At 40.3% G+C, this 27,541-nt stretch overlaps 1 protein-coding gene across 1 annotated transcript; it reads left to right on the forward strand.

Moving 5' to 3' along the window:
• The first annotated feature begins 149 nt into the window (after positions 1–149).
• GPD1L (glycerol-3-phosphate dehydrogenase 1 like) lies at positions 150–27,541 on the forward strand. The gene is made up of 8 exons (XM_035549857.2): positions 150–308; positions 5,311–5,488; positions 6,823–6,963; positions 10,475–10,613; positions 11,751–11,863; positions 20,496–20,729; positions 21,146–21,252; positions 24,568–27,541. The coding sequence occupies exons 1-8, from the start codon at positions 256–258 to the stop codon at positions 24,662–24,664; spliced, it is 1,062 nt and encodes a 353-aa protein (XP_035405750.1). The 5' UTR covers positions 150–255; the 3' UTR covers positions 24,665–27,541.

The raw sequence follows: 27,541 nt of genomic DNA on the forward strand, positions 1-27,541 counted from the left end.
CCTCCACTTTCGGTCCGCGGCCCCCAACCATGCCTCGCCCTCCCCGGGGCTGTCCCCAGCGGGCACGGAGCCGGCCCTGAGGAGGGGCCGAGGGACAAGGGGCAGGCGACAGGAGGAACTACACTTCCCGGCAAGCCGCAGGGAGGAGAGGAGGGAGGTGAAAGCGAGCCCCTGACGGCGGAGGCGGGCGGCGGGAGGCGGTTGCCTCAGCGAGCTCTTCGCCGCGGCCATCGGCGGGGCGCGGGCGGCGCTGGCATGGCGCTGCCGGGGACGCCCCTCAAGGTGTGCATCGTGGGCTCGGGCAACTGGTGAGTGCAGCCCCCGGGGGGACCGCAGCCGTGGCCCCGGCCCGGCCCGATCCTCCCCGCAGCCCTGCCCGCCCCGGCCTGCCCGGAGCTTCCCGCCCGGGGCTGCCCTGCCCCGGCCCGGAGCCCGGGGGGAGCCCGGAGGGGACCCGGGGGAGACGTGGGGGGGACCCAAGGGGGAACCGGGGGGCTTCGGGCCGGGGCCGCGGTGCCCTGAGGGGGGGGTCCTGGGCTCGGGTGGGCTTCCCCCGCTCTGCTGCCGAGGCTGAGGTGCGGCCCCGAGCCAACGGGGGGGGAAGGAGCAGCAGAACCGCCCGCTGTTTGGGCGCCCTTCTCCTGGGAGGGTGTTATTTGGGGATATTTTTAACCTGGTGTTTGTTGTGTGAGTTGTCTGATGGAGGGTGATGTAGACCTTGAAGATACCGAACGTATTTCTTCAGCAGGTCATGACTAAAGGGCTGCCTGTGGGGCTGCTGTAACAAGTTCACTTCTCCCCAGGAGTGAAATGTGTGTTGTGTACCTCTCTGTGCATTAGCTGTTTCCCTTGAAAGCTCAGAGAAGAGCTGTGAAACACAAGCTTATTTCAAGTACCTTCTCTTTTTCCAGTTGATTATGTCAAAGCACACCGAAGGCTCAAGACAAGGTTTTATTGCAGCATCCATCGCTAGCTTATAATTAGACTTAAATAAACTTATGGTCTCACTGTTGTGTTTGCTGAAGGCAACAGGTTTAGTAATTATTTCCCTAAGAGGAGTATCACGTTTATAATCCTTCTCTGTCTCACTTCCTTAATTTCTTTATCATTCCTAATCACTGTTTTTACCACGGATCACTATTTACAATGAGTAAGTTATGTACGATTTATTATATAAATCTCTCCACAGCCTGTCAGTTTAATTAGTAAGGCTAGGCATATGTTATTTCTGGTCACACTCTGTTTTTTAGAAGGTTAAATCTAACTTCAGGGGAGTTTAGTTTTGCAAAGAGCAAGATCCTACATCTTAACATCCATAGAGGTGATCTTAGACTTGTTGCTTACCCCAACTGTGTGCCATTGGCTTTTGATGTAGTTTTGCATACTTCAAAAAAATCAGCAACGGCAAAGTTGTGTTTTTCATTGTCATGGTTTACTGAGGGGACAGCTGACATTTCAGCATGGCATCTCTTCCTTTCCTTGCACTAGACTGTAAGGTGAACTGAGGGATACTGTGCATTGCAATGTATATCCAAAAAAGATATGTAGCTAGATCTGTCTTTTGTTGTTACCGTTCTTCCATACTTGAAATCTAGCAAAAAGTTCTGTAGATAATTTGACTGCGTTTGCAGTTGATCCGCTATGAAACAAGCTCACAGAAGGATCTGTAGATATTATCTACTAGCTATAACCATGTACATATGTCATTTGTTTTTACCTCACTGGATCAGTTTAATAACAAGAAGAGCTCCTGACAGGATGGATGTTTGGGTGGCAAAATGCCTGTATCTGTGTTGTTGAGAGAAAGAGAGAGCACTGTTACTGGGAATCAGCTTTTTCCTTTCTTTTTGGGATAAATGTCTTCAAATAATTGATAGTTTGCTTATTTGATAGGAGTGTGATTTATGAAATTGCAAATGTTTTGATGTGCAACAGCTTCCCCATTCTCCCCCATGAATGCTTCCAAAAATAATAGTTTTGGAGAGGCAGGTGATTTCTTCCACTAAGTCCAGGGGATGACAGACATCAAACCCAATGGTAATGAGCTCTTAGCAGTTTGGAGACTGGGGTTTATGTGGTTCTGTGTGAGGTGACCCTGGCCCCCAAGTGCCAGTAACCTTATGAATGCCTTTGCCTTCTCACAGCCCTTTACCTTATATCTGGGATGGAAGAAAAGAAACTAAAGGAGCTTGGCACAACAGTGACAGTTCAGAGCGGTTGAGGTAATCACCTTGGATGATAAACTGCTTCCAGCCCAACTTGTTTGGTTGGCTTGCTAGGGGGAAGGTCACCTTACTAACAAAGCTGACTTGGCAGGGGTCTCTGACACCTGATGGAAGGTTGTGGAACGGGACAGATGGCTCAAAAGTCACGGAAGAGCAGGAACTGTTTTTTTTCATTCTCTTTGCCCAGGTACAGTTGCTCAGCTGGTAGATAAGCATTATGATCCTTAAGGTAAAAAATAAAATTGCCTTGCGTGTGAAGAGAATATACCTTGGGAATATACCTTGGAGCCTCAGGGTTCAAGGGCAGTGGTCAGATTCAGTTAAAATACTGCAGACACTGCCTCTAGCATGTGTGATAGCCTGCTCTTCTGATAACACTTCCAGGGCATGTTAACAAGGGGTGTACAACCAGAATTTATCCCCGGGTGGTTTGCTAGAACCAGCCCCTGGTTAATCAGATGGCCTAGCTTGAAAGTAAACTATAGAGTTTGGGAAGAGAGGTAAAGTTACTGGGTCAGAGGGGTTCATATGGCTGGGAACTTGCTATAGAAAAGTGGGAGATAAAACTTTGGGTTTAACTGAGGTAGGTGTTTTTTTTTAGGAAAAAGTGGTAGGGCTAATGATATCATGTGTGTTTGCATATTGTGACCTCCACTGACATTTAGGAGTTTCTGGGTTTTATATTTCGCTTTTAAAATGGGGTGAGGCTGACAATGATACACCCTAATGGTGAAGGGCAGGAGACAGAGTGTGCGTTCTTGCTCAGTGAGCTCAGACAGTTCTGTAAAAGCGTTAAATAAGAAGTGTATGAGCTTGCACTTGGGAGTGCCATTGGTACAGGTTGCAAGGAGGAGAACCGCTTTTTGGCGTGCAACTGCCCCGTTGTGTTACGTGAAGCATTACCCATCAGCTGGGGCATGCCAGGGGTAAGCTTTGCGAGGACATCCCTCACTGCCCATTTTCTTGTGTAACTGAGCTGCCACAAGCACCAACTACTACAATCCAGCTCACACTTGAACTGCTACTGCTGGGAATAAACAGGCAAGAATTCCAGTTCCTTCGCCTTGTGATGTGTCAGGAGTACACCAAAAGACGAGCCAGAAATCCCAGTAATGATTCCAGGGTACATACTGAGGAGTGTTGGGACACAGAAGAGAGCATAGGCTTGTCTGTTGGGTTAACAGGTGTGGGGAGCTGGTATTTCACCTTGAGCAGCCCTAGAGGCTGTTGTTTGACCTTGCTAAATTCAGTCCCACAGTAGCTGTTGCAGTGTAACAGGAAGTGGGGAACCAGAGGAGTCAGAATATTCTTGAATTCAGGAACTAAAACTCGTCACTTTTTTGCAGCTTTAGAGAGTAGTATTAACAAAGACAGCTGAGATATTTTATATGTTATTTAATAATGGAATGAATATCTTGTTCAAGAAATACAGGCTGTTGAACTTTATGTTGGCAAATGAAAATCCCAGTTGGGCAGTTGCTGAATCGCTCATTTCTGTCTTTATCAACGCTGAGCACGCAGCGTGTCGGGAAGCTCAAAACTGAAGCCAGCGACTTACCGGGATCCAGACCTTATATATAAATCTGCACTAGTATATTTGCTTTTGCTCATGGGCGGCGATACTCTTTCTGCAAAAACACACACCAGTGTTGTGTTGAATGTCATTTTCACTGTTTGTGCAGACCTCAGAGCTGGAGGGTTGAGCTGGTGAGTTGTCTGCCACGGCAGGGAAACTGCTCTGGCTGCCTCCCGACCTCGTGTATGAGCCTGATAAGAGATGCCTGACAGCTGGGGCTTCTGGATCACCTCCTGAACCCGGGGGACTCTGTGGTGTGTGAAGGGCTATTAGAGAAGTACATACCAACCTTTCAACACGCACAGTTTTATGGTTTGCCTGAAGAAGGTCTACTTCAGATATCATATTTTTTTCTGCTGCTACTTGGAAAGTGACCCTAGGCCTGCGATAGCACACGTTCTTAATACAGCAAAATGAGTTGTACCGTATTAAAAGCTCTCAGAGGATATTGAATCTATTTGGTTTACTTACTAGCTATGAGTTTATTACAAATGATGTCCATAATAAATTTAGGGGAGTGTATGTATATAACTAGATTTGTAAAATTAAAGCATTCATACCTCCAAATAAAGTGTGCTATTCCTTCCCACCCCAGTACCAAGTACTAGAAAGTCACAGTATCAGAAGTTTAATTGGCAGGGAGAAAAGAGGAAATATGCAAAAATGGGAAGCCTCAGATCTGTGACTGTATATTTTTGTTACATCTTTGTGAATTTTTTTTGTCTCCGTGGTAGACTGTCAGTAATTACCAAGCCTCCTTGCCACAGAAAAGGAAGTTAGCTGAACAGGCATTGTAAAATCACATCTTTTTCTTCCATATAGCATTCAGGCTAGGAATAGAAGGGAAGGTTGTGTTTGTTCCTTGTCATGTGTGTAGCTTCAGTTATTCTGCTTAATTTCATTGTGGTTTAGAGGTTTGAGCAGTAATCGCTATCCTACAGGTTTCATTGTGTGCTCTTCTTGGGGAGCTAACTGGTAGGATTGTCTGCCTGCAAATTCAGAGGATGCCATTGTGACAACTACATTCTGTGAGATGGGCAGCATACCTGTAAATCTTACAACTTACACAAAGTGTAAGTGCTTCTTCGCTTTAAATGTGTGTCAATATTCTACAGAAATTGTTGGGTTAGTCATCTTAGCAAAGAAAAGTTCCTGTTTCTTAAAGGTGAAGATTATCCGTAAAATTGAATATGTCATTTTTACATCTGCACTGAAGATATAATACATTTGATTTCTGGAAATACAATAAGCCAAGCTCTCACTGGATAGCAGGTTAGCAGACAAAATAGGAGAAGTTCAGTAAATGCTTCTATCCAATGTACTCTAGATAGATTTGTTTTAGAGAAAGAAGCTGGTGTGTTCTCCGCTTGTTTTACTGGACCAAAAATGCTGAGTACTAATTGGTTGAATAATCAGTGAACTTCTGTTCATTTTAAAGATAATCTCTTTCTTCTAGGGCAAAATCATCTTTTTATTTTTTAATGTTTTGTTTTGTTTTCCTTCCTGCAGGGGTTCTGCGGTTGCCAAAATAATAGGCAATAATGTAAAAAAATTGCAAAAGTTTGCTTCCACAGTGAAGATGTGGGTCTTCGAGGAGAATATTAATGGAAGAAAACTGACAGATATAATAAATAACGAACATGAAAATGTAAAATATCTTCCCGGGTACAAGTTGCCAGATAACGTGGTAAGGCACAGAAGCTAAATTTGATCTAGTTACAGAGGCGATATTGCTCATGCTGTGAATGGGGGTAGAAATTTATTTTGTTAACGCTGTTAAGTTTTATAATATTTCAAACTGCATACTTGTTAACCGATGAGGTCAGGGATTTGAACACGTAAAATTATGCAGGTAGGTAAATTCAACATGCTATGCTCTTTTTTTGTGTGTGTGTCACTATTGTATTTGTTACTACAGTTTCTCTGTATGGAAGTAAATGTGAAAAAGAAGGCACGATTAATGTCTGTGACTATACCCAGTATAAAAAAATTGGCCTCGGCTTTGGAAGGGAGCTGGCTGTTCAATAAGAATTGAAGGGATTTAACGTACTCTGAAACTCTTAAAAAGAATTACAGGATGAGAGCTAGATAAATTCTCAAGAAAGCTGCAAGCCCTTTGCGGTTTATCTGCTTCTCAGTTGCCTTTTGCTCTGTACAGTCAGATTAGCACGTTAGGTGTAGCATTGCCAGGGCAGAACAACAGGACTCCACATCCCCACTGTGTTGGTATGACATGATGGTGGGTGGTTGGTGGTGAATCTTGCCCTGAAAATGTTCTAGAAAGAGACTGCAGCATCTGGCGGTTCGGTAGAGATTTTTGGTTGGGAAAACATGAATTGTCATGGATTGCAGTGTGTTTTTTGGGTTTTATTTTGGCTAACAACGAAGCTGAAATCCCATTTGCCTAGCCTTCGCCACCAAGCATGGCATTTCTCCTGTCCTCTACCTGCTCACTTAGGTTCCTTAGTAGATTTTAAATCTGTGTGTGTTATTTTAAGATGGTCGTCAAGTGTTAGGAAAAGTGGAGTCTGGCAAGTGATTTCAAATTAGGTCACCTTCCTAAAAGGTAAACAAAATCTGTTAGTGCAGAGAAACAGAATATAAACTAGAAGGTATAAAAGGACTGGAGAAGAAATTCGAGAGCACAAGGAATTAATTAAAGAAACTACTTTTTACCATGCAGTAATGCATCAAAAATTCAGATTATTTTGTTGAAGAGAAGACAGCTTCTTATTCTGTATTTTCTTACTCAAAATACTTGTTTGAATGTTACGGAACATTTTGAATTTTCTTTGCACTAACCATGCTGGTGGCTGTGAAGATGCCCCTTTCAAGGCACAAAATAGCTTGTTTGAAAACTTCAATTCTTTTGCTTTTCTGGGAAGTTTGTTACTACTTATTTTCAAAGCACAGTAAATTGTAGCATTTGGTATAAGAACAAAATGTGCTTTTATTTAGATGTTAACACTTGTGCATAGTGTTGATTTTAAGACATGGCCTTTCTCTCCCATAAATACATAGGTTGCCATCCCAAACCTTAATGAAGCTGTACAGGATGCAGATTTGCTGGTTTTTGTCATTCCTCATCAGTTCATTCATAAGGTCTGCGATGAAATCACAGGACGAGTACCCAAGAAAGCTCTCGGTATAACTCTGATAAAGGTATAATAATTTATGTGCATAAAAAAATTAGAACATTGTGTGGAATTTTCTAAAACAAGATAGCTTGGAATTTGATATGAAAAGTCTGTTTGTGTTATTGGCTTGGTTGTGCCATTAAACCTTTTGAGATGCAAGACTGGAGTTTGTCTCAGTCATTAGTGGATTGTTATGTGGTGTTTTATTTTAGCTTAGTGCTTGCAGGAAGAGGAAAGTGAGGTTGTTCACATGCCTTGAACATGTCCCTTCCCCCTTTCTTTTTTGCACCACCAAGCTTTCCAATCTTTTATTTGTTGTTTCCAAACGCATCATTAGGTGGAGAACAGAGCACAAGCATAATGCTTTGATTGTTAATGCACATCCCACACACCGAGCTGATCATTTTAAGAACTACTGAGGGAATTTCATGTGACTGAGCTCTTGTTCGTGTCAAAGATTATGTTGCAACAAGAGAGATTGTTCAGCATGGTCCACAAGGACAGTCCAAGAATGGGAACTAGGAGTGGGGCAAAGATGTAGGAAATAAGTGTTTCACTAGAGTGTTTGTAGTTTTGGTGACAGAAGAATTATTAAATGTGAGTGTGCTTCTTATTTTCTCGTGTTTTAGCTGCAGAGAATAAGCTAGTTCCACTAGGTTTGGAAGAATGCTTTGTACTTAGTTGAGAGTAGACCATTTTCTCAGCACGCACTCCTTTATCTACTATGATTTCTGGCAAATGATCCATTTATGGATCTGTTTTAAAGGAGAATAAAAACCACAAAACTATCACTATTGACCAGAAGCTTGACTCTTTAGTTTGACTAAATAAGCTCATCAAGTCTGTGTTGTTTTGTTAGTGCTGACATATTACTGAGATGTGTGAAAAAGTATTGCTTCCTGAGTCTACTTGCTGCATTTTGTGGAAAAGCTTTTCATATGGTAGAAGGATAAAATAAAGCAGTGTTGAAAGAACTGAATGCATAGCATCAAAACCACGCAGCTGTCCTAGATGCCCTAAAGTTTTAAAACTTTTATTGCTTTGAAGCTGTCAAGCAGTTTATGTCTCTTTCTTCTGTAAGCTCACAATAACCTTTATTCTTCCTTACTTTGCTAAACATGATTTATGTTCTCGTATCTTCAATGCTAGAAACAACTTCTATGAAACGGGTGGACTAAGTGAGGATTTATATCAGCATGTCTGCAATCAGAAGTTGGGCCTGTACTCCCTTGGGAGTAGTGCTCAGGGTATTGATGGCAAGTGCTTTAATGGAGTATTGATTAAGGCTATGCCTTAAAAAAAAGGGGGGGGGGGAGGGGAAGGGAGGAGGTTACTTAAAATAAAAATAATAATAAAAAAGCCCATAAAGCCCATACTTACTCTAATATAAGCACAGTAGTGACACCTGCCATGCAAAGCAGCGTTGATTACTAGGCAGGTTCCCACTGTCTCGCTGTGGCATGGTGCAAGGCCTTTCAATTTTATTTTATTTTTTTCAGGAGAATGCGAAGTACGTGTTAGCTTTTATCAAAAGGCATAACTGTGCATCTTTGAAAGAATCATTTAAGAAGGAAGGGCAGAGATTGATACAACAGTGGAACTAAGTAATAGAGGCCGGAATGCATTCTTTCCTCTACTTTTGCAGCTTCTTTATGCATGCTGTTTTCGTCCAAGTCATATTTTTAATGGTCTCGTTATGCTCACCACTAATGCTATTAAAGTGCTTTGTGTTAACTTTGACAGTTAAAGTGCAGTTCTCTGAAAAATAGCATTAGTGGGTCCTCTTGTTTCTTTGCGTTCTAAATTGCTTGGGAAGTTAATGTGTCATCTTTTACTCTTTCTTCATTTTTCTTTTTTTTGTATTTTTTTTGACAGTCAAATCTTCAAGCAGAGCCTTATGTCTGATAATAAAACTAAGTCTATGGGAAATAAAGACATTTGTCTACTAGTTAATCTGTGTTCCTATTCAAACATTTGCAGCTGTGTTGCTTTACATAAGTTCTGATGACTGGTATCTACGAACCCCTAACATTTCTTTGTGCAGCTACGGGGGGAGAAATGCAGTCTGAATCATATATGACTTACGGTGCAGTTCAGCACAGGAATCAGGGAGCACTTAAATACTCCTCAGGCAGCCTCAACATTGATCTCATTTTCATCTACCGGTGTCCAGCCCCAGGGATTGCTCTGGCAAGCACATTAGGACTTAAGTGGTAAGACCACAGAATTGGACTTGAATTGCCAGGGGATCACTGCTGCCCAGTGGAAATTCCTGTGCTGGAGCCTTGGTTTGGGGTGGGGAGTGTTCGTTTTCTCTCCTGTCATCTATCATCCTGTATTGGATTTGACTTTTTGAGAAACAGGTGCAGCTCTCCTTGACTTTGTCAGAAGTTGCATTTGTTTCATAGCAAAGCTAATTTTTGGCACCCAAGCCTCTCTATCTCCTTTCACTTGGATGAATAATTGTAATGTACGTATTTACTTTTTTGGAGTTGTTCCCAATGTATGTTTTTCAGTTTATTAATTCCTGCTTAGGAGGGTGGAGGAGGAGCCTGACAGTTACTTCATGGGGACATCGTTGGCACTCTTAGGGAAAAATGCATGAGGGTTACCATGACCCCCCAAGATTAAAATATGGTACTGTATGCAAAGTTGTATGCTGTGCCAAAGAAAGACCATCTCAGTAGCTTGTCTGCCAGGCTCCTGTTCTAAAAGCTCAGAAGGAGTCTCCTACCCCATTTGGCAAGTTAGGAGAAAAGGATTTTGTGAGGGTAAAATGGTCTTATTTGGAGGTTTTTGTTAGGCAATTCAGGGTACCAGATTCTGTTCTCCATTGCAGCATTAATCTCTAGGGTGATCTTTTCTAAAGCCCTATTTCTCCCCTACTTTCACCCTTTTTAAAGAATACTTTATAGATGCAAAATGAATATATCCTTAGAAGTCAGTATTTTCAGATGTTCAGCTTTCTACATATCAGTGGCCTGCTGTTCTACTTGTAGTATTCTTCAAGAAGATTAAAGTGTGTTTCTCCTCCTAAACAGTTGTTGGCATTATGCAGGAGGGAACTGGTCTCTTATACTTCAGTTCAGATCCCTCTTCACCAAACAAGTCATTGGGATGACGTTTTGTGAGTTTTAGTGGAGTTTCAGATCCAAGTGCACAAGTGATGTATCAGTGATGTTTCAGTAGTTTTAGTAGGGATACAGTGGTAACAACCAGCTGAGATTCTGAACAGAGCTGAATATTCAGCACTTCTGAGAATCAGGACTGTTACTGAGCATGGAATAAAAGTGTTGCCATCATCCAGATGTGGTGGTTTAGTCCTAATTCTTAAGGTGCTACCTCATGAAAAGAAGTTACCTTAGGTAGGTCACAACAAACACAGAAGCTTCACTGATAGCAAGTTCATCATCTTTGGTCTCTAGCCAAGCAGACCTTGGTGTAGCACCCGTGGGCAAGACTAATTGTGATGTGCTTTCTTCTGTATTGTGTCTAATGAATGCCGCTTTAGTAATTCCACTTAATGTTGGCTGCAGGGAATAGATGAAGGCCCGGAGGGACTCAAACTGATCTCTGACATTATTCGAGAGAAGATGGGAATAGACATCAGTGTGCTGATGGGAGCTAACATTGCCAATGAGGTGGCGGCAGAGAAATTCTGTGAAACCACAATAGGTAATGTTCCAAGTAATAACAATGTTTAAACTGTGCTCCTGTCCTCACAGATGCACACCAAATAGCTCAGATTTCATAGTTTTCAACATGAACTGGCTGTTATCAGAAGCTCTTGGGTCCTCCTTATTTTAATGTTGAATTTCCTAGAATGTTTACATGTCCAGAAGCACTAGGAGAATATTAGGACTAGAGGGAGAGAAAGGAGAGCAATTTTAACTAATCTTAAAAGGGTTGTAACCTTTAGCAAGTGAAATACTAAGCATGCTTTTTATCGCTTTCCACATAACAAACTGCTTTATTGTATTGCTGTGCTTAAGATTTTTCTTGGATTTGCATGGCTTAATATGGATAAATGATTATATATTCCATATTCCTGCTCAGCAGCTCAGCTCTTTTTTTTTTTTTAGGTGTCAGTATCTTCTTTTAAGTTCTCAGAATAATTAGTTCCCCTATGTGCTAGGCATAGCTTTAGTTCTGTGTTGTCATCTGTAACATTTGCAGCACAAAGACGTGCCTAGTCTTGCATTTCACAGTCTCTGGAGAAGTATAAATGTGCATGTACACACATGCAGGTACTCATATATAAAAGAGAGTTAATGTTATTTTTTCAGTGTTTATATTTATGGTTTTGTCCATTTTTAGTGTTGTCATCTCTTTAACTTACTATTATTAATGTCTGTATTTAACTTATTTTTGAATGGTTGAATTACCGTTCAGTCCTTAGAAACAGCTGTGAATGTCAGCATGCTCAGTTAATAAAATAACCACAATGTGCCTTTATCAATAAGTATTTTTCTAGAATACAGACCTTAAAATAATTGATAGAATTGCACCTGCTGTATTTCTAATTCAACATTGCTCTATTATTAACTATTATTTTAAAGAGAATGGTCAAATAAAAAAAAGTATAGAGAATTAATGGGATTATTATTTAGAATCTCTCAAAGAGCAGGCAATGAATTATGAAGAAGTCCAGCTCAGCGTAGAGCTTTTACATGTGAAGGAGTCTGTTTAGGATGAAGATAGAACAACCTTATCTCTGCTTTTAAGTATTCTGACTTGCCCAGGAAAGACTAAACAATACCCAAATAAATTATTCATTGGCGTTTTTTATCCTTCCTTTCTCTTTTTCAACAGGCAGCAAAATCTTGGAAAATGGCCTTCTCTTCAAAGAACTCCTGCAGACTCCAAACTTCCGAATAACGGTAGTAGATGATGCAGATACTGTTGAGCTTTGTGGTGCTCTGAAGGTAAGATTAACAGGCTGCAGCTTGCACACAGAGGGAACAGTGAGTCTTGTAGAAAAAAAAAAACTGGATATTTCTATTTAAAGAATTAAGTTTATTATACTTTATATAATATATAAAACTGCTACATTTCCTGAAGATCCAGATGTAGCAGGAGTATGCTCAGAGAATCAGCTTTTAGACGCTTGTCTCGCTGTCTTCTAAGTTCTCTATCTTTCACTTAGCTTACACACAGTCACAAAACAAGAGTTAATTTCATCTAACTGGTCAAAATGTTTCTAAATACATCTTAGTTGATTTTTTCTTTGTATAGCAGGGCATTCACAAAAAGAAAATGAGAAGTTGGTATTAATCCTTTGTGTCTGGTGGCCAAAATATTCCCCTCTTCACTGACTTACGTACTGTAAGCACTATTGCGTGTTATACTTTGTGGACACAAAATGCATAAAGTTCATGTGGATAACCCTATAAAAAAGTGACTTGAATAGGAAAAAAGTTATTTCAGAGAGTTACTTATCTGGACTTGTTTTTGTAATAAAATCAATGTTGGCAGGAAGTAAAGGCTGGTTTACACATACCTGATATTTTTTTTCATGTTAATTTACAGGCCATTTATGAAGGGAAAGCATTAGTAGCTTGGAAGTAGCCAATAGTTCACATTATCTGATATCTATCGTAGAAGTAGTTTTGATGGATGTAGCAGTATGTTTGTTTGTTTTGACTAATTATTTCATATTGCTTTGTTTTCTTTCTCGAAATTACATGGAATCTAAACAATTCATCTGCAAAACTGCCAGGCCAATGAACAGTATCTTTAAGCTAAAGAGTTCTGATTCCTGCTCCTGTTAATCAGTAGAAGTTAGACTGATGTCTGTAACGATGTAATTTCTGGCTTACTAATTGTCTAAATAATTTTGTATTGAGAGCTGTTATCTTAAAAGTCCTAAGAAGGAAGTCATGAGTCTGTACTCTGGTCTAATGGGCCACACTTCGAAGATTCCCTTCTCCTCCTTTCCCTTCCCTTCTCCTCCTTTCCCTGTATTTATAGTAATTTCTCAAGATTGTGGAGCTTGTAATTTGGCTTCATAGCCATTGCTTGAAACTGCTGCTATGGTCATGTGTAACGTTAGCAGGAAAGAAATCCTTGTATATAGACCCATCAAATGGGTCAAAAAAGTTATACAGATTTTTTATTTTTCTTTTCAGCCTGATGTTTTCTAACTAGCTTGATTTTTTTGCTTAATAGATAAGTTCTGTTGCAGACAAATGTTTCTTCCAGAAAAATCTCTCGTAGGGAATCTAAGGATGAGTGTGCCCAACAAACTCAGCAGCTAGTCAGCAGACATTCAAATGCCATTATAAAAGTCCCAGAGAGCAGCAAACCAATACCTCTTTGGAAGTGTAATTTAAATCAATTGTTCTTCTTGACCTGGAAAGGTGCTGAAGTGAAACTTGTGTAATTTCTTTGTAGCCTTGTTTTGTTCCTCCCTCCTGCTGTGTTGTTAGTCTTGCAACCTGCAGACTGAGCTCTGCAGTTGCATTTCTAAAAAACTGTATGTACTCTGTGTGCTCTGGTCATTTGGTGTTGGTAGCAGTATATTTTGTTAACTGAGCTGAGACTTCCAAAGAAGTGCATGGTATGAGCTCTAAACAAAAATGTAAATTAAAGATAAATTAGTTTAAAAATATTAAGTTTTTCTTGCCTGATTAAAAGACATTAACTGATATAATGTGGCATAGATAGGCATCCTAATACAGGTGATGTTTTTCAAACACGCACATCTTTCTTAATCTCAAAGGCATCTTTATTAAAACATTATTTATAAATAAGTATTTTTTCATTTAAAACCCTTTCTCCTTTAATCCTAAATATTGTGCTAACAGTGTGTAAGCAATTTCCTGAGCTGTTTTTAACTCAAACATTGTGAAATTATATTAATGCTTTGCTAATGTGTGCGCCACTGAAAGAAAATGAAGCTCAAATTAAACTGATGGGTATGTTTCTATTGCCTGTGCAAAGCAAAATGGAAAACTCAAATGTGAATAGTGCTATGTAAATTTGAGCATTTTTTCTTGTAAGTTGTACGTTCTTATTAGTAGAACAGTAGTTTGCTAATGGTAACAGCAAGCACTTTGCTTTTTATATTGTTAATCTGATCATCTTTGTAGCAAAAAATGTGAAAAATAACCATATTTTCATGTGACTGTTTATAAGGGAAAAGTCACAAGTACGTCTTCTGTCAACTGACGGTTACTTTGTAAAACTTGCAAAGTTATTTCATGAAAAATATTACATTGTAAAAAATAAGCATTATTTAACTTGCTGGAAGGAAGACACTCCTACTGGGGAAGATGTCAATATTTTGTGGTGTAAAGAGACAGGCATAAAAAAGAGGTTCTGCTCTCTTTCTGTAGCAGTGCAGGTTCAAACTGATGGCAGTGTCACTTCAAACTGCATTTTGGAGGATGGAAATAAGCAGCTCCACGTGCCTGTCCAAATGTTCTTTTTGGATCTGGAAATAGTAAAAGCAACCCCTTTATGTGTATCTAATGGATATTTCTCACCACACTGTGAGAAATAGTGTATTCTCCCAGCTTCTGCATTTTTCCATAAACACCAGCTTGGGAAGAGGAGACTTTTCTTGGTACGTCTGGTATAATAGACTAGATCATATGAAATGTTTATGCTTCCTTTGCTCTATTTCTGCAAGCGGGGATGATTTTCAGTGTGGTTGGTTGCCTAAAGGTTGGGGAAAAAATACAGAAGGATAACAGAGAGTGCTCTAAGCACAGCTTTCCCTTACAATAATGATAATTTTAGCTTTGAAATTTGTCTTTTGAAGCATATTTAAATTCAGACAGTAATAATAGGTATTGCAGCTGGGTGATCATGAAAGAACACGTGCTTTACTGCTATTTTTATATATATGCACATACATACTGAATATCCATTTCATTTGCTGTATTTATTTTTTGTAACAATGGGCTGATGGAGCTGTGCTGAAGTATGGAAAACGGTGCAGTGAAACTGCAGTCTTCCATCAGCCTAGAGACTGGCTGAATAGGCAATGGCAGTCATTTTACTAAATCTGATGATATTCAGGAATAACAGCTGTCTACAATAACTTGTTGGCTGTAGGAAAAAAAATGTGCTTGGCATGTTTTCTCTACAAGGATTTTTTTCTTTTGAGGGCTGAAGCACATTTCACATTTGTTCAGCGACCTTTTCTAAGGGCTGAGGTCAGGAATGAACTTCAGATTTGGATTGTTCAAAGTGTCCAGATGGCTTTACAAGCAGTCCGACCCCAGGCTGCCTACAAGTTCCAGCTGTCATTTTCCAGACAACGTTGGGGCCTTCCTAGGAAGTGCTTAGAGGTGATGACACCGCCGTGAGAACTGTACGTGCAGCTATGCACACACCTTTGCAAGCTTATGGATGTGATCCTGGCTGCTCATGGGTACTGTAGGGTAGCACAGACCCACGTTTATCACCTTTGGGGTGTCTAAGGAGTCTCTTGGTGCCTGTGTCAGCCTCTTGTCTCGCAGTCAAACAGCGCAGACTGAGCTGGTGTATGACCTAGTGGCATCCTTGAGAAGCAATATAACATAGGCGCACTTCTCAGTGTGAACTGTACTGGGATCTCTTACCCACAGCAGGAGTGTCAGGGCAGAGTGTGAGGGAAAGAGAATCTAATCTCTGCATATGGCAGTGCTCCAGCTGCCTGATGTCTTGGCTCATGGCTGTGGAGAGGCAAACTCGCTCAGTGGCAGCAGCCAGGGACCAAGACAGAGATGACAGTGACTGCAGGAAGGAGAAGGAGCAGCACCAGCTGTGGTTGCCTTTCCCAGCAAAGCTTCAGATCTGTCTCTAAATCTTATGGCTCCAACTTAACTAAGCAAAGAAGAAAGAAATATAACTGATTTGGACTCCGATGAGGGTGGAAAGGCCTTGCAGAGAGATCTGGACAGATTGGAGAGCTGGGCGATCACCAACCGCATGAAGTTTAACAAAGGCAAGTGCCGGGTCCTGCACCTGGGACGGGGCAACCCTGGCTATACGTACAGACTGGGCGACGAGACGCTGGAGAGCAGCCCCACAGAGAGGGATCTGGGGGTTGTGGTTGACAGCAAGTTGAATATGAGCCAGCAGTGTGCCCTGGCAGCCAGGAGGGCCAACAATACCCTGGGGTGCATCAAGCACGGCATTGCTAGTCGGTTGAGGGAAGGGATTGTCCCGCTCTACTCTGCGCTGGTGCGGCCTCACCTCGAGTACTGTGTGCAGTTCTGGGCACCACAGTACAAAAAGGACATCAAACTGTTGGTGGGTGTCCAGAGGAGGGCAACGAAGATGGTGAAGGGCCTAGAGGGTAAGACATATGAGGAGTGGCTGAGGTCACTGGGCCTGTTCAGCCTGGAGAAGAGGAGGCTGAGGGGAGACCTCATCGCAGTCTACAACTTCCTCACGAGGGGGAGTGGAGAGGCAGGTGACCTATTCACTGTAAACACCAGCGATAGGACCCACGGGAACGGTGTTAAGCTGAGGCGGGGGAGGTTTAGGCTGGACATCAGGAAGAGGTTCTTCACCGAGAGGGTGGTCGCACCCTGGAACAGGCTCCCCAGTGAAGTAGTCACTGCACCAAGCCTGTCTGAATTTAAAAAGCGATTGGACTGTGCACTTAGTCACATGGTCTAAAATTTTGGGTAGACCTGTGCGGTGCCAGGAGTTGGACTTGATGATCCTTATGGGTCCCTTCCAACTCGGGATATTCTATGATTCTATCATTCTAAGATTTATTGCTTAGCAGGGTACGGAACCCAGCAGTATTACTTCCAAAGGTGTTCCTGCAAAGTGTGTTTATGGCAGTCATTGTCGGATGGTCAGTCTTGCTACTGTAGAAGTTGACTGTGGTAATTACTCTTTCCTGAGATTAGCTGGAAATGAAATCCATTATTTATGTTCAAGTTTGCCAGGAGCAAGCAAACTGTTTATGCTGAGCCTCTCTAACAGTCCTGCTGATACTGTCCTTGATTTGTTGAGTCTCCAGCTGACCTCTCATCTGTGACGCAAAGAAAGGAGCTTCTACAAATTTATGTGTAAGCAGGAGGGAAGGCAGGCTGTGCTGAGCTGTGACAATGCATCAAGGAAGGCTTGATGTCCCAGCTGAATTAAGATCTCTACTTAGTCCTCTAATGGTCCATTTGATTATGGAGATGTAAAGACTGCCTCAGAAGTGGCTTCTGAAGCTGTCTTCATGAGTACTCCACAAACTTGCTGCAAACAGAGTAGAACTGTGAGTTGGATATTTCTGAGCAGTGACACTGTGAGGGAACAGTCTGTCAGCAGAGTCTGCAACCTTGTTAGCCGTGGTTTTGGGGTCATCTATTGCATTTGTGACTTCTGGCATGCTTGCAGCAGGTCATGTGCAAATAAAAGGCACTTTTTCTCACTTACTCTGAAATGCAATGTAGGCACTGCCTGGCATCAACATTTCTTTTCTGGAGTTTATCTTCAATAACCTGGTAATAAAAATAACTGAGGCCAGACCTTGCTCACGTTCCAGAAAAAATAGGGCTAGGACTAACACCAGCTTCAGAGTACCAGACCAACTAGAGAGTCGCCTGATACTGCGAAGTATTTTAATAGCTTAAAACCATATGCAATTTCAAAACACCCTGTGCATCTTGCTTACAGGATGTATGCTTCAATGTAAAAAGCTGTTAGTGCTGAGATTGGGGAAATACATTCACTCAAGCGTGAAGTAGTTCTGAGAGCTCTGAATCCCCTAGGCCAAGAGGAACACTATTGCAGTCATTTTGAGTTTGTTCTGTGAGTATTTTTGAACCTTTAGAACAGCAGGTTTGCCTGCAGGGTAAAGTCATCCTTGTTTATTGGGCCCTCAGCCCCCCATGTTCTGTGTGCAAATAGAGTCAGCATTTCTGCTCCCAGAAATTCAGGATCCCTCTTGCACAAATGTGTACCCATTGCATTTGCAAGAACTCTTTTAACTTCAAATGTAGGCTCTGGCAACAGCAGTGTTTGCCATCCTTCTGCTTTGCATTAGTGGCAATACCGATTAAATGTTATAGACAGCAAATGGTGCTTGAAGCTGGCATTTCTTAAATAATTGACTTCATCTCATCAACAGAGTAAGCAGAAATATGAACGTCAACAGTAAGAAAAGGATAATGCTTACTGCAACAGCAGGGGTCTCTAAAACCTTTTTTGACCTTACTAGTCCTAAGTAGGTGGAATGGTGGAGTGGGGTGTCAAGGAAGAGGTTGGGATACACTGCCGGCCTGATACACCACAAACCAGATAGAGTTAACACTGTTTTGGACAGATAGATGCATGATTCTCCCCACACACACCCGATCTGCTTTTCAGGGGATTGCTATAGTGCTAGTGCCAACAGCCTCCTTGTGTGTTTATTTGTGCTTTGCTTATGCATCTTTCTGAAATAAACTCAGCATAGTGCCTGCACCCCAAGATTTCAAGTACCAAGCTGCCTGTTTTGGTCTTATTTTAGACAGAAAGATGACTAAGTATCAAGTGTTGGTATTTTAGTTTTGTTTGTTTGTTTAGTTTTTAAAAGGAGAGGTGTAGCTTTCAGTGTTATATAACTGAGTTTTCTCTACAGGAGGGAGTTGTCATAGATTCTTTGAGGGTTTAAGTGAAACCAGGTGGCGGAGCTTGCAAGTTCATGATAGTGGCCTGAGGGTTATGTTGACCAGGATATAATAGTCTCCTAGGCGTGGGTGTGTATTCAGGAGCATAACAAGTTGTCTTGTTTCCTCATTATTTGCAAGCTGCGTGCAAGAGCACACAATGGGGGCATTGTACAGAAGAGGAGCTGAGTGTTTCAGAGCTAGAATCACAGCTTCCCTCCTTCCCTACCCCATTTCCTCAGAAGTAGCTAGCATTGGTTAGACTTGCTTAAAACAATATTTATATTGCTCTGAAGACAAACATTGTAAAAGGTAGAAGTAGACAACAAAATGCCATAGGCCAAATCCTACTGTAAATTTTGATTGGGTAAGCTGCCTCAGAGGGGAAAGTCGAAGCAGGCAAAGTTGGAGGGAGGGGGGTGGTTTAGTTATGGCAGTGTTCGAGAAGTGCTGGAAAACGCCCAGAGGTTGTTCAAAAATGTTTTTGTTTTTAGCTGAGTGCTAAACATTTACAGACTTCACACACGTGTAAATTCCAGTTAAAATGGGTTATCTCGTCTGAAAACTTTTTAAATATCTGTTTGACTTCTTGCTTTGCCACCACGTGAATAAATATTAGAAGTTGCTCTAGGAGAAGTGTCTGATCACAGCCAAGATTTAAGCCCATATGATCTCAAGTGCCAGCTTTAAAAGTCTAATCATCTGCTGCTGCTGTCATGTCTGATGTCAAAATTTCTGTCTGCAATTTTTAAGGGGCCACCTACAGACCTCCACTAGTGCTCAAAAAGCAAAGACCCATCGTCGGACCCCATTTGGTCAGGGTCAGGGGAGGAGCCATGGCTGGCCTCACAGCACTGCAGTTACCTGCAGTTTTTAGGCTTAGAGTCCTAAAAATGAAACAAAAATGCTAGTGAAAGCAACACACTGCTTAACAGCCAACTTCAGACTGTTACCATTTCTTCAGCAACAGTTAAAGGTTTCCTTTCTGGCATGGGGAGCTACAGAAGGTGCTGTCATGTTGGTTAGTTATCCTGTGGTCTCTGAGGTCACTGCCGCTGTTGTTGCTTGCAGAAAGATATTACCACATCTATTGCTTCCTTGTTTGCTTTATCAGGGCTTCAGAATCCCATTTCTTTTGTAGGGTTTTTTATTTTTTTTATTTGTAGGAGCGGCAAACTAAGTATGGGTGGCCTCTGACTCCGGTTGACTGATCTTGTAATGCCAGAAAATAGCTTTTATGGTCATTTTGCTCAAACATCTCTCAACTAATCTGTTTTATCTGTTGTACGTTTATAAACCAAAGAAGGGATGGTATAGCTGATTGTTCATGAAGAAATAGTACATGCTTTGTAGGAGGCTGTTGCCAGATCTAAGGGGGGAAAAAGCTCAGATTTTGTTTAGGAAAAGCCTCCCGTGTCATGAACCTTCTGGGAAGCCTATTAATTATTACTGTTACTGGAACTCTGTATATTTAAAAGGGCTGAATACCATTACCTTGGCTGAATTTGGCCCCGTAGCATATCAGCATGAAATTCAATAGAAGTTCTCAGATTACTTTAAACATAAAGAAAATATGGGTAGGGAGCTGTAAGATGTCAGTCTAGCTTCATCCCTACCTCAGGGCAGGGAAGGTTCAATCGAGATAAAATCTTCTTTTGGATGTAGTGTAACGTGTTCTTAAAGATAGTCAATAATAACAGGTGCACAGCCTCCTGGGCAACTTGTTCCAAAGCTTTAACTATGCTTTTATACGTGGAAATAAGTTACTAATGTAAGACTTGTCATCTTTCTTTTTTCTTCCTTTTTTTTTAGGTTATCCCAGAAACCTTTTTTTTTTTTTTAAAAAAAAAAAGGAAAACAGTCTTACATTAGTAAAGTATTTGTGGTTCTTAAGAACATCTGCAGTCTGTCTCTTCATGTCTTCGCAATAATTGACTAATTTTCCATTCGTTTTTCCTCTTGTTATTAGAATATAGTGGCAGTAGGAGCTGGGTTTTGTGATGGCCTTCGTTGTGGTGATAATACCAAAGCTGCTGTTATTCGCCTTGGCCTGATGGAGATGATTGCCTTTGCCAGAATTTTTTGCAAAGGACAGGTGTCTACTGCCACTTTCCTGGAGAGCTGTGGAGTTGCTGATCTCATCACAACATGTTATGGTGGCCGGAATCGACGTGTAGCAGAAGCATTTGTTAAAACTGGGAAGGTACCTTATTTACTGGGTGAATTCCATTGCTGGAAGTACTAGCACTCCTGGGTTGTTAGGGTAATAGTACAGTTATCTGAGATATGTTAGCTGTACTGAGGGAGCAACCTTCACTTCCCTCTCACTTCTGAGTGTGTTACAAGAATAGAATGAGTGAAAAGTGTTTTAAAAAAGAAAAAAAAGGAGAGTTGTTTTTTTAAAGGAAAAAGCTGAAAGGATAAGATGCTGGGAGATGTAGGAAGAAAAATATTTACAAACAAGAATATGTGAGAATATATATGCTCCCTCAAGTTCGCTTTTGAGAAAGGAAAACCCTCAGTAATTTTTTTTTAATCCAGATGATATTGTCAGGCTTTAGAAAACTTTATCATAGCTCTTCTTTTCTTCCTCCCCACCCCCCCAATCTTGTTCTTTAGTCTATTGAAGAATTGGAGCAAGAAATGTTGAACGGTCAGAAACTGCAAGGACCACAGACTTCTGCAGAAGTGTATCGCATCCTCAAGCAGAAGGGAATGCTGGAAAAGTAAGTAAGAACATATAAAGCCAGCTCTGCATGCACCTTTTTTATATCTGCAACTCGTTTCGGTTTTGGTTTTGATATTTTCATGAAGGTTTTGCTAAAAGCAAATCACTGCAATAAGAGTAGCTTAATCCTCAGTTAAAATCACCAAAAACAGTGAATAAAACCTCAAAATAATACTTCTGTCACTACAGCTAATAGTATGATACTAAATTTGTGAATGCCCTTCTGTTTTCAGGATGTATTGCTATCTATTGCTATCACAGAAAGGCACAGCATTAATGTGTAAAAAGAATAAAATACCTGAAAATAAAAGCTGAGCTTCCTAAAGAGGCTTTTGAAGAGACTCTACAGCTCATTTCATAGTAGTAAATTTATTGTTTGTCTCCAAAGAGAGGAGCTTTGTTATTAAGACCCATATAACTGATCAGCCGAATAGAGTGGCTGCTTCTATCCACATGGATTCTAGCTTAGATACTGCAGTTCTCTTTCCTAATGTGACTTCCACTTAGATCTAGAATGAAACCTGACATCAGCTTGTCTAGCTCAATTTTACTGAGGCGTGAAATTAAGCAGGTTGTCCTGGCTTGTTCGTCGGTATTCACTTGAGTCAGTACATGTATGTTTCCTAAAACCACACACACAGTTGTTTCTTTATGAGATTAAGGGATGCCTTATCGCCATCTATTCCCGATGAGGTAAAATCGAAAAACAAATGACTGCCAGTCAGAAGACCAAGCCTTGTCCTTATTTTTTCCAAAGCTGCTTTTAAAATCTATTTTAATGGATCAACTGTATTAAATTGCTTATTTTTTAACATTGTCTTTGGGAGTAAGGCACCTAAGTCGGCCTCTGCAGTATGCAGTTATTAAGCTAACTGCAGGGAAAAAAAATTAAAATGTTGGCTTCAGTCCCTGCTGTTTTTGATAGTCTAAATAAGATAGGATACTGTGCTTGATTTTTTTTTCTTCTTCTTTTTTCCCTGTTGTATCCTGCAACAAATAGAGGACATGATATAATTTTTTCGGTTATGTTTTTAGTGGAAAAATATGAAAGCTCATTTCAGTTGCTTATTTCTGTCTGGTGTGTTGGTCCTTCATGAAAGGTGCCATTCAGCAAGACTTTTGAAAGCAGCTTTCAAAGTGTTTTTTCAAAAGCTCACATGTTGCTGCTTAAAACTACAGTAAAATAGTCATGGTTTCAAGGTGAAGAGTTAGGACTACAATAAGAGTAAAATTTCATATGCTCATCCTGTAAATGGACTCCCTAGTGTACATAGAAATACTCAAAAGTCAGTGATGTTCAACCGAAGAGCCTTGGTAATAGGGTTGTGCCTGCTGGTATTTACCGTGCAATTTGTTGTTTTCATTTCGATAGTTGTAGAACTAACCCTCTTAATGTGCTCACACATAAGATGCACTGGAGTTTGCTGGCCATGAGCCTGCAGTCAGCCTTGATTCTTCCTTTCCTGGGTGAAGTGTGGCAGACGTTCACAACACAGTAATGTTCGCTGTGATAAACAGCAAGAATTGGGTGTCAAGATGTGGTTTGTGCTAGTGGTCCTTCTTCACTAAGCTTTCTGGTAAACAGCAGTGCTGTTTCTGAACTGTGAAACTAGCTTTTGTTTCAGAATGCGCATGATGTTTTGTGGCTATCTCACATGGGCATAACAAAATCGATTTTAGTGCTGACATTTAAGTTATGCTAAAAGCAAATATCACTCCCCCCAACCCAATAGAAAGTGAATAACAAGTGAGGCTTGTTTAAAAATGCAAAACTCTCCATATTTTTTTTTCTGCATACTCTCTGGTAACAACTTTACAATGATAGACCAACAATTAAAATACAATATGGAGTAGCCATGTGGCTATCTGCTAATTTCGGTTCCACTGATGAAATAAAACCAAAAATCAAGTCAGTTGTATTGGCATGAAATAGTTCTTGCTCTTCCTGCATTTTTTATGTCTTCCACAAAAATAAACCAAAAGAATCTGACGTGCATTTCATAGGAAGACATCAAAAAGTTTCAGATAATTCAAAAAGTAGCATTTCATTTTTGACAACTTGCAGTAAGAGCTATAACAATAGCGGACTAAATTCACAAGCATGTCCATTCCCCCTCTTTTTTTTTCCAGTGAAGCAAAATATTGCATTTATTCAGGTACAAATTCTGTACCTGTCCCTGAGAACGCCGTAGTCACCGTGTTGTAGTGGTACTCTTGAGTGGATTACTCCTGGCTTCTCCTGGGGTTATTGGTTCACTTTGAGGAGTCTAGTTCAGAGCTATGTGGTGATGCCAGAATTACCTCAGTATAACACATCTTAGCAGAGTACATTGGCATGCATGTACAGTGCTCAGTAGCGGTTGGGGGTTCTGCTCTGTGCTGCATTTGTGCATTACAGATAAAATCTTAGAGTGTCTGATGGGACCGCTTTCATGAGGAGAAAATCCTATTTCAGTTTTATTCTGAATCACTCAGAAATTAACTGTTCACTATTTCCAATGCTCCTTATTTTTTTTATTTCAATCAAAATAACTTAGCGTGTGGCAAAAATTAATTAGTACTAAAGGCCACACTGAAATGGCAAATTTATTTCTGGTGAACATATACTTAACCTATAAAATTCAGCAAACTCTGTCTGAAAATGGGTCTTGTGTGGTTCTGTCTGTCCAGGATGGGAAGAAAACAAATTTAAAGTTCTGTACAGTGTATTGGCTGTAATAACCATTCAGGTAGCAAAGAAGCCTGAATAATTTGAGCTTTGCTGGAAACAAGGCCAATTTAAAAAATAAAAAGGAGAGGGGGGAGAGGAGATTAAATACGGGTTTTGAAACACAAAATTCAATTTTGGACGTAGCATTAAAAATTTGACCTTTAATTTTTTGTTGGGTCTCTGTGTCATATTCTGCAATTGTATTATCAAATTATTGTTCAGATATAATGCATAAATGACATGCCAGGCATCTTTTTTTTTGACAATAGATGGAAACTGCCGTAAGAATGTCAAGGAAAGATGTGTTTTTAATTTTCTATTTTTTATATAACTTAATAGTTATGCCATACATAATGAATGTTGCAGGCTCCATTATAGCTAGTTAGATTTCTGAGAGAGTGACTCATTTTAGAAATGCATGCAGGTTCTGTATTTATCCAGTGCTTTTCAGCCCAGCGTGAGTGCTTGACAAATGCAGAAAGAAATTGATTTTTCAGTCTCCATCTTTCCCCTTCCCTCACCCCATCCTATTTTTTTTTCCTTTAAAAAAATGTTATAGAATAATCTTACACTGCATTTGCTTTCCCCACCCTGTTTCTGTAGGTTTCCACTATTCACTGCTGTTTATCAAATCTGCTACGAAGGGAAGCCCGTCAAAGAGATGATATCCTGCCTTCAGAGTCATCCAGAGCACATATAAAAGCAATCAGGCCATTCTACTCGTGCAGCTTTTTGCCTTTCAAATTTGTATTCGGGTTCAAGTGGATGCATCATTAAGCTTCCTGCAAAGCTGCTCACTAGGCAACAGTAACAACATGAATGTCTCTGAATGGATATTGGTTTTTGTTTTACAGCCCAGTTTGACATAGCATGCAGTGTTGTTGGCTTGGTGACTGTCATTTTACTAGCTAAAATACAGCTGATTTCAAGATGCACAATGCAAAAGTTGCACTACGTATATAGTCTACGTACAGAAGTATACTTTGTGTGTGTTCCTACAGTATAAAACACGTTCTGTTGTCTCTTATTAAGGCCTAGCCCAAAATCCACTGGACACTATGGGAAGAGTCCCACTGGTTTTCATGATTTTCATGAATCAAGCCTTTAACCTTGAAATATTAGAGTCTTTCTATTAGAACTTGATTTTTTTTCTGCATACACATTGAGATTTTAATGTTTTGCATGATTGTATTATTTTAAGCAATATTAATGCAAAAGAAGTGGTAACAGTTATTCAGGGGCTACAGGGACCTTTTAATGAACTCTGGTGAAGAGTATTATGATTTCTGAAAGTCTTTAAAACTGCCAGACTATTTTGAAACCAATTTATAACTGAATTCAAAGTTTTTAAGTACACTGTTTTAAAGGGAATATCCCAGAGGGGGATCATTACCTCCCCTTCTGTTTTTTAATCCTTGCATTTTTGTATTTCTGTGTTTTTCCCTTGCTGTTCCCAGGTTTTGGGTTCTTCTAGAATCCCATTCCCCAAAACAAATGGGTGATTTTGACCTGGGAGTTCTGAACCCTGCAGCCTAGGGTTCATTTTAGTCTTGTACATGTGGTCGTTCTTCACTAGTATAGTTTGGTGGGTGGGGAAGAATACTCTTGGAGTATCTACTGCTCAAAATTGTCATGCTGTTTTTCTAGCTTAACCGCCAGCTGCAAAGTGTTGGGCTCCACACAACACTCTAAGGAATGTTCAGGGAATTCCCTGGTAGCTCGTGCTTGCGTTGTCAAAGGGGTTGTATGCCATTATGCTGACTGCATTTGTTTCAGTGCCTGCCAGTGACTGATGCATCAGCTGGACTGTAGTCCTGAACCAGCCTCCCCAGAGAAATGATGAATTCTGAAGTTGTTCTTTCACCAGAGAAAATTTTAGTGGGTGCTGGATCAAGTCCTTTATGTCTTGAAAGCCTCATAAAGGCATCTGTCTCTTCTATTCCCCAGGTTTTTCAACTATTTTTTTTCAGGCACTTTTGCTTTAATAGTGAGGTTAATTTTATTTATTATTGGAAAACTTGTGATTTTTTGTGGAGTAGTTTTTGGAGGTTTTCTCTGTTGGTTGATTGCTTTTTTAGGAGGGTTGATACAAGAGAAAGTAGATAAATGTAATCTTCTGTCTTGCTTTCCTTGTATACAAAACTACATTTTTTTTTGGTAAAATATATGCTAGGTACATAAAGCGTGGACCTTACTCTTGCAGCTGGAAGTCAAAGGTTAGAATCAAGTTTTACAGAGTTCAGGACAAAGCCTATCACAAGAATGCCCATCAGCTCTGAATATACACTCCAAACCTGTGAGCAGTATCACAGCTGATTACCTTGTTCACTGTCCTTGGCGGTGTTTTTAGACCAGAAATTGTGAGCACAAACCCATCCTGCAGCTTTAAGTTGTCCTTCGGAACTTGATAAGACAAAGGGGATGCCTGTGAATAATTGTCCTCCTTACTTAAGTAGCCTGGATTGCTCTGAAATAATTTGGACAACTTTGTATGGCCAGGAGGCTGCTTCAGTGCAGGGGTACCGTTTCTTGTGTTCCAGTAATGTTTTACATTAATTTTTAGAAGATATTGTGAATGTCCTTAGATATTCAGGGCTGTGAAAGATTATTTTGCCTTACTTCTGATTTTGTGCTAAACATAACAAAGATGGCAAGAAGCTAAGTAACATCAGATGTTTGTGGTGATTGGGATAATCACTGGTATAGCAGACTTGGAGAAAGCGCTCTACTTCGACAATTAGAAGGGTGTTTTAAGATTGGAAGCACTGTTCCACTAACGCACACATGGAGCATACACTCCTCGTTACTGCATAACTTTCACTGTGTCTGCTTATGCTTTGTGTGTGTTTTTTTTTAATGCCGAGCTGGTTGGCTTTGCCTTTATATGTATATATACATATATATATATATATATAAACTTGTTTTTTACATGCAGTACCTAGAATAGTATTTTGTAAGATACATAAAGGGCTAAATGTGGTAAATTAATATATATTTTAAGATGATTTCTTTATTCCAGTACTACTTCTTCCACTGAAACCCCAAAATCTCAATTGTTCTTGTTTTGTACAGAAGCCTATTCAAAGACAAATCCAGAGAAAGGCTTTTTACATAACTCCTTTTCTTCTTCTCCAGTCTGTAATGGTATTCTTGTTCTTTTCAGACAAAGAATGAGGTTTCAGTAACTAAGATAATTTATTTTAATTTCTATACATACTTCACCATTTGTATTTGCTTTTCAGTGCTTGAGAGCATTCAGCTTGGCACTAGGTATTTTTCCTCACTCATACTTCTAGCTAAAGACTGTGATAAAGACTGGAACTGAACAATTAGAATCTTGTTCTACAAACCCTCTTTTGCTTAGTACTGGGGTAGTCTTATTGTAAACATTAACCCTTATGTAAGATTTTTGCATACAAGGCTGTAAGTTTGTAACTAATTTTTGATTTGTGAACATTCATTATTATCTAATGTTACATACTCAACTTGCCCTAGACGTGTGTACTGATTTTGTTTAAAGATCGTGAATATATACCCATTTGAAGAATTAGTACAAATAAACATTTTGTCTTGGGAA

Source organism: Cygnus atratus, chromosome 2 (assembly GCF_013377495.2).
Source record: "Cygnus atratus isolate AKBS03 ecotype Queensland, Australia chromosome 2, CAtr_DNAZoo_HiC_assembly, whole genome shotgun sequence".
NCBI classification, from domain to species: Eukaryota; Metazoa; Chordata; class Aves; order Anseriformes; family Anatidae; genus Cygnus; species Cygnus atratus.

Excerpts from the sequence above, each read along its gene's own strand:
- GPD1L (XM_035549857.2), top strand. The coding sequence starts at position 256 with ATGGCGCTGCCGGGGACGCCCCTCAAGGTGTGCATCGTGGGCTCGGGC. Across the intron at positions 309-5,310 it reads ATCGTGGGCTCGGGCAACTG|GGGTTCTGCGGTTGCCAAAA; the intron begins GTGAGTGCAGCC and ends TCCTTCCTGCAG. Across the intron at positions 21,253-24,567 it reads CAGAAGGGAATGCTGGAAAA|GTTTCCACTATTCACTGCTG; the intron begins GTAAGTAAGAAC and ends CTGTTTCTGTAG.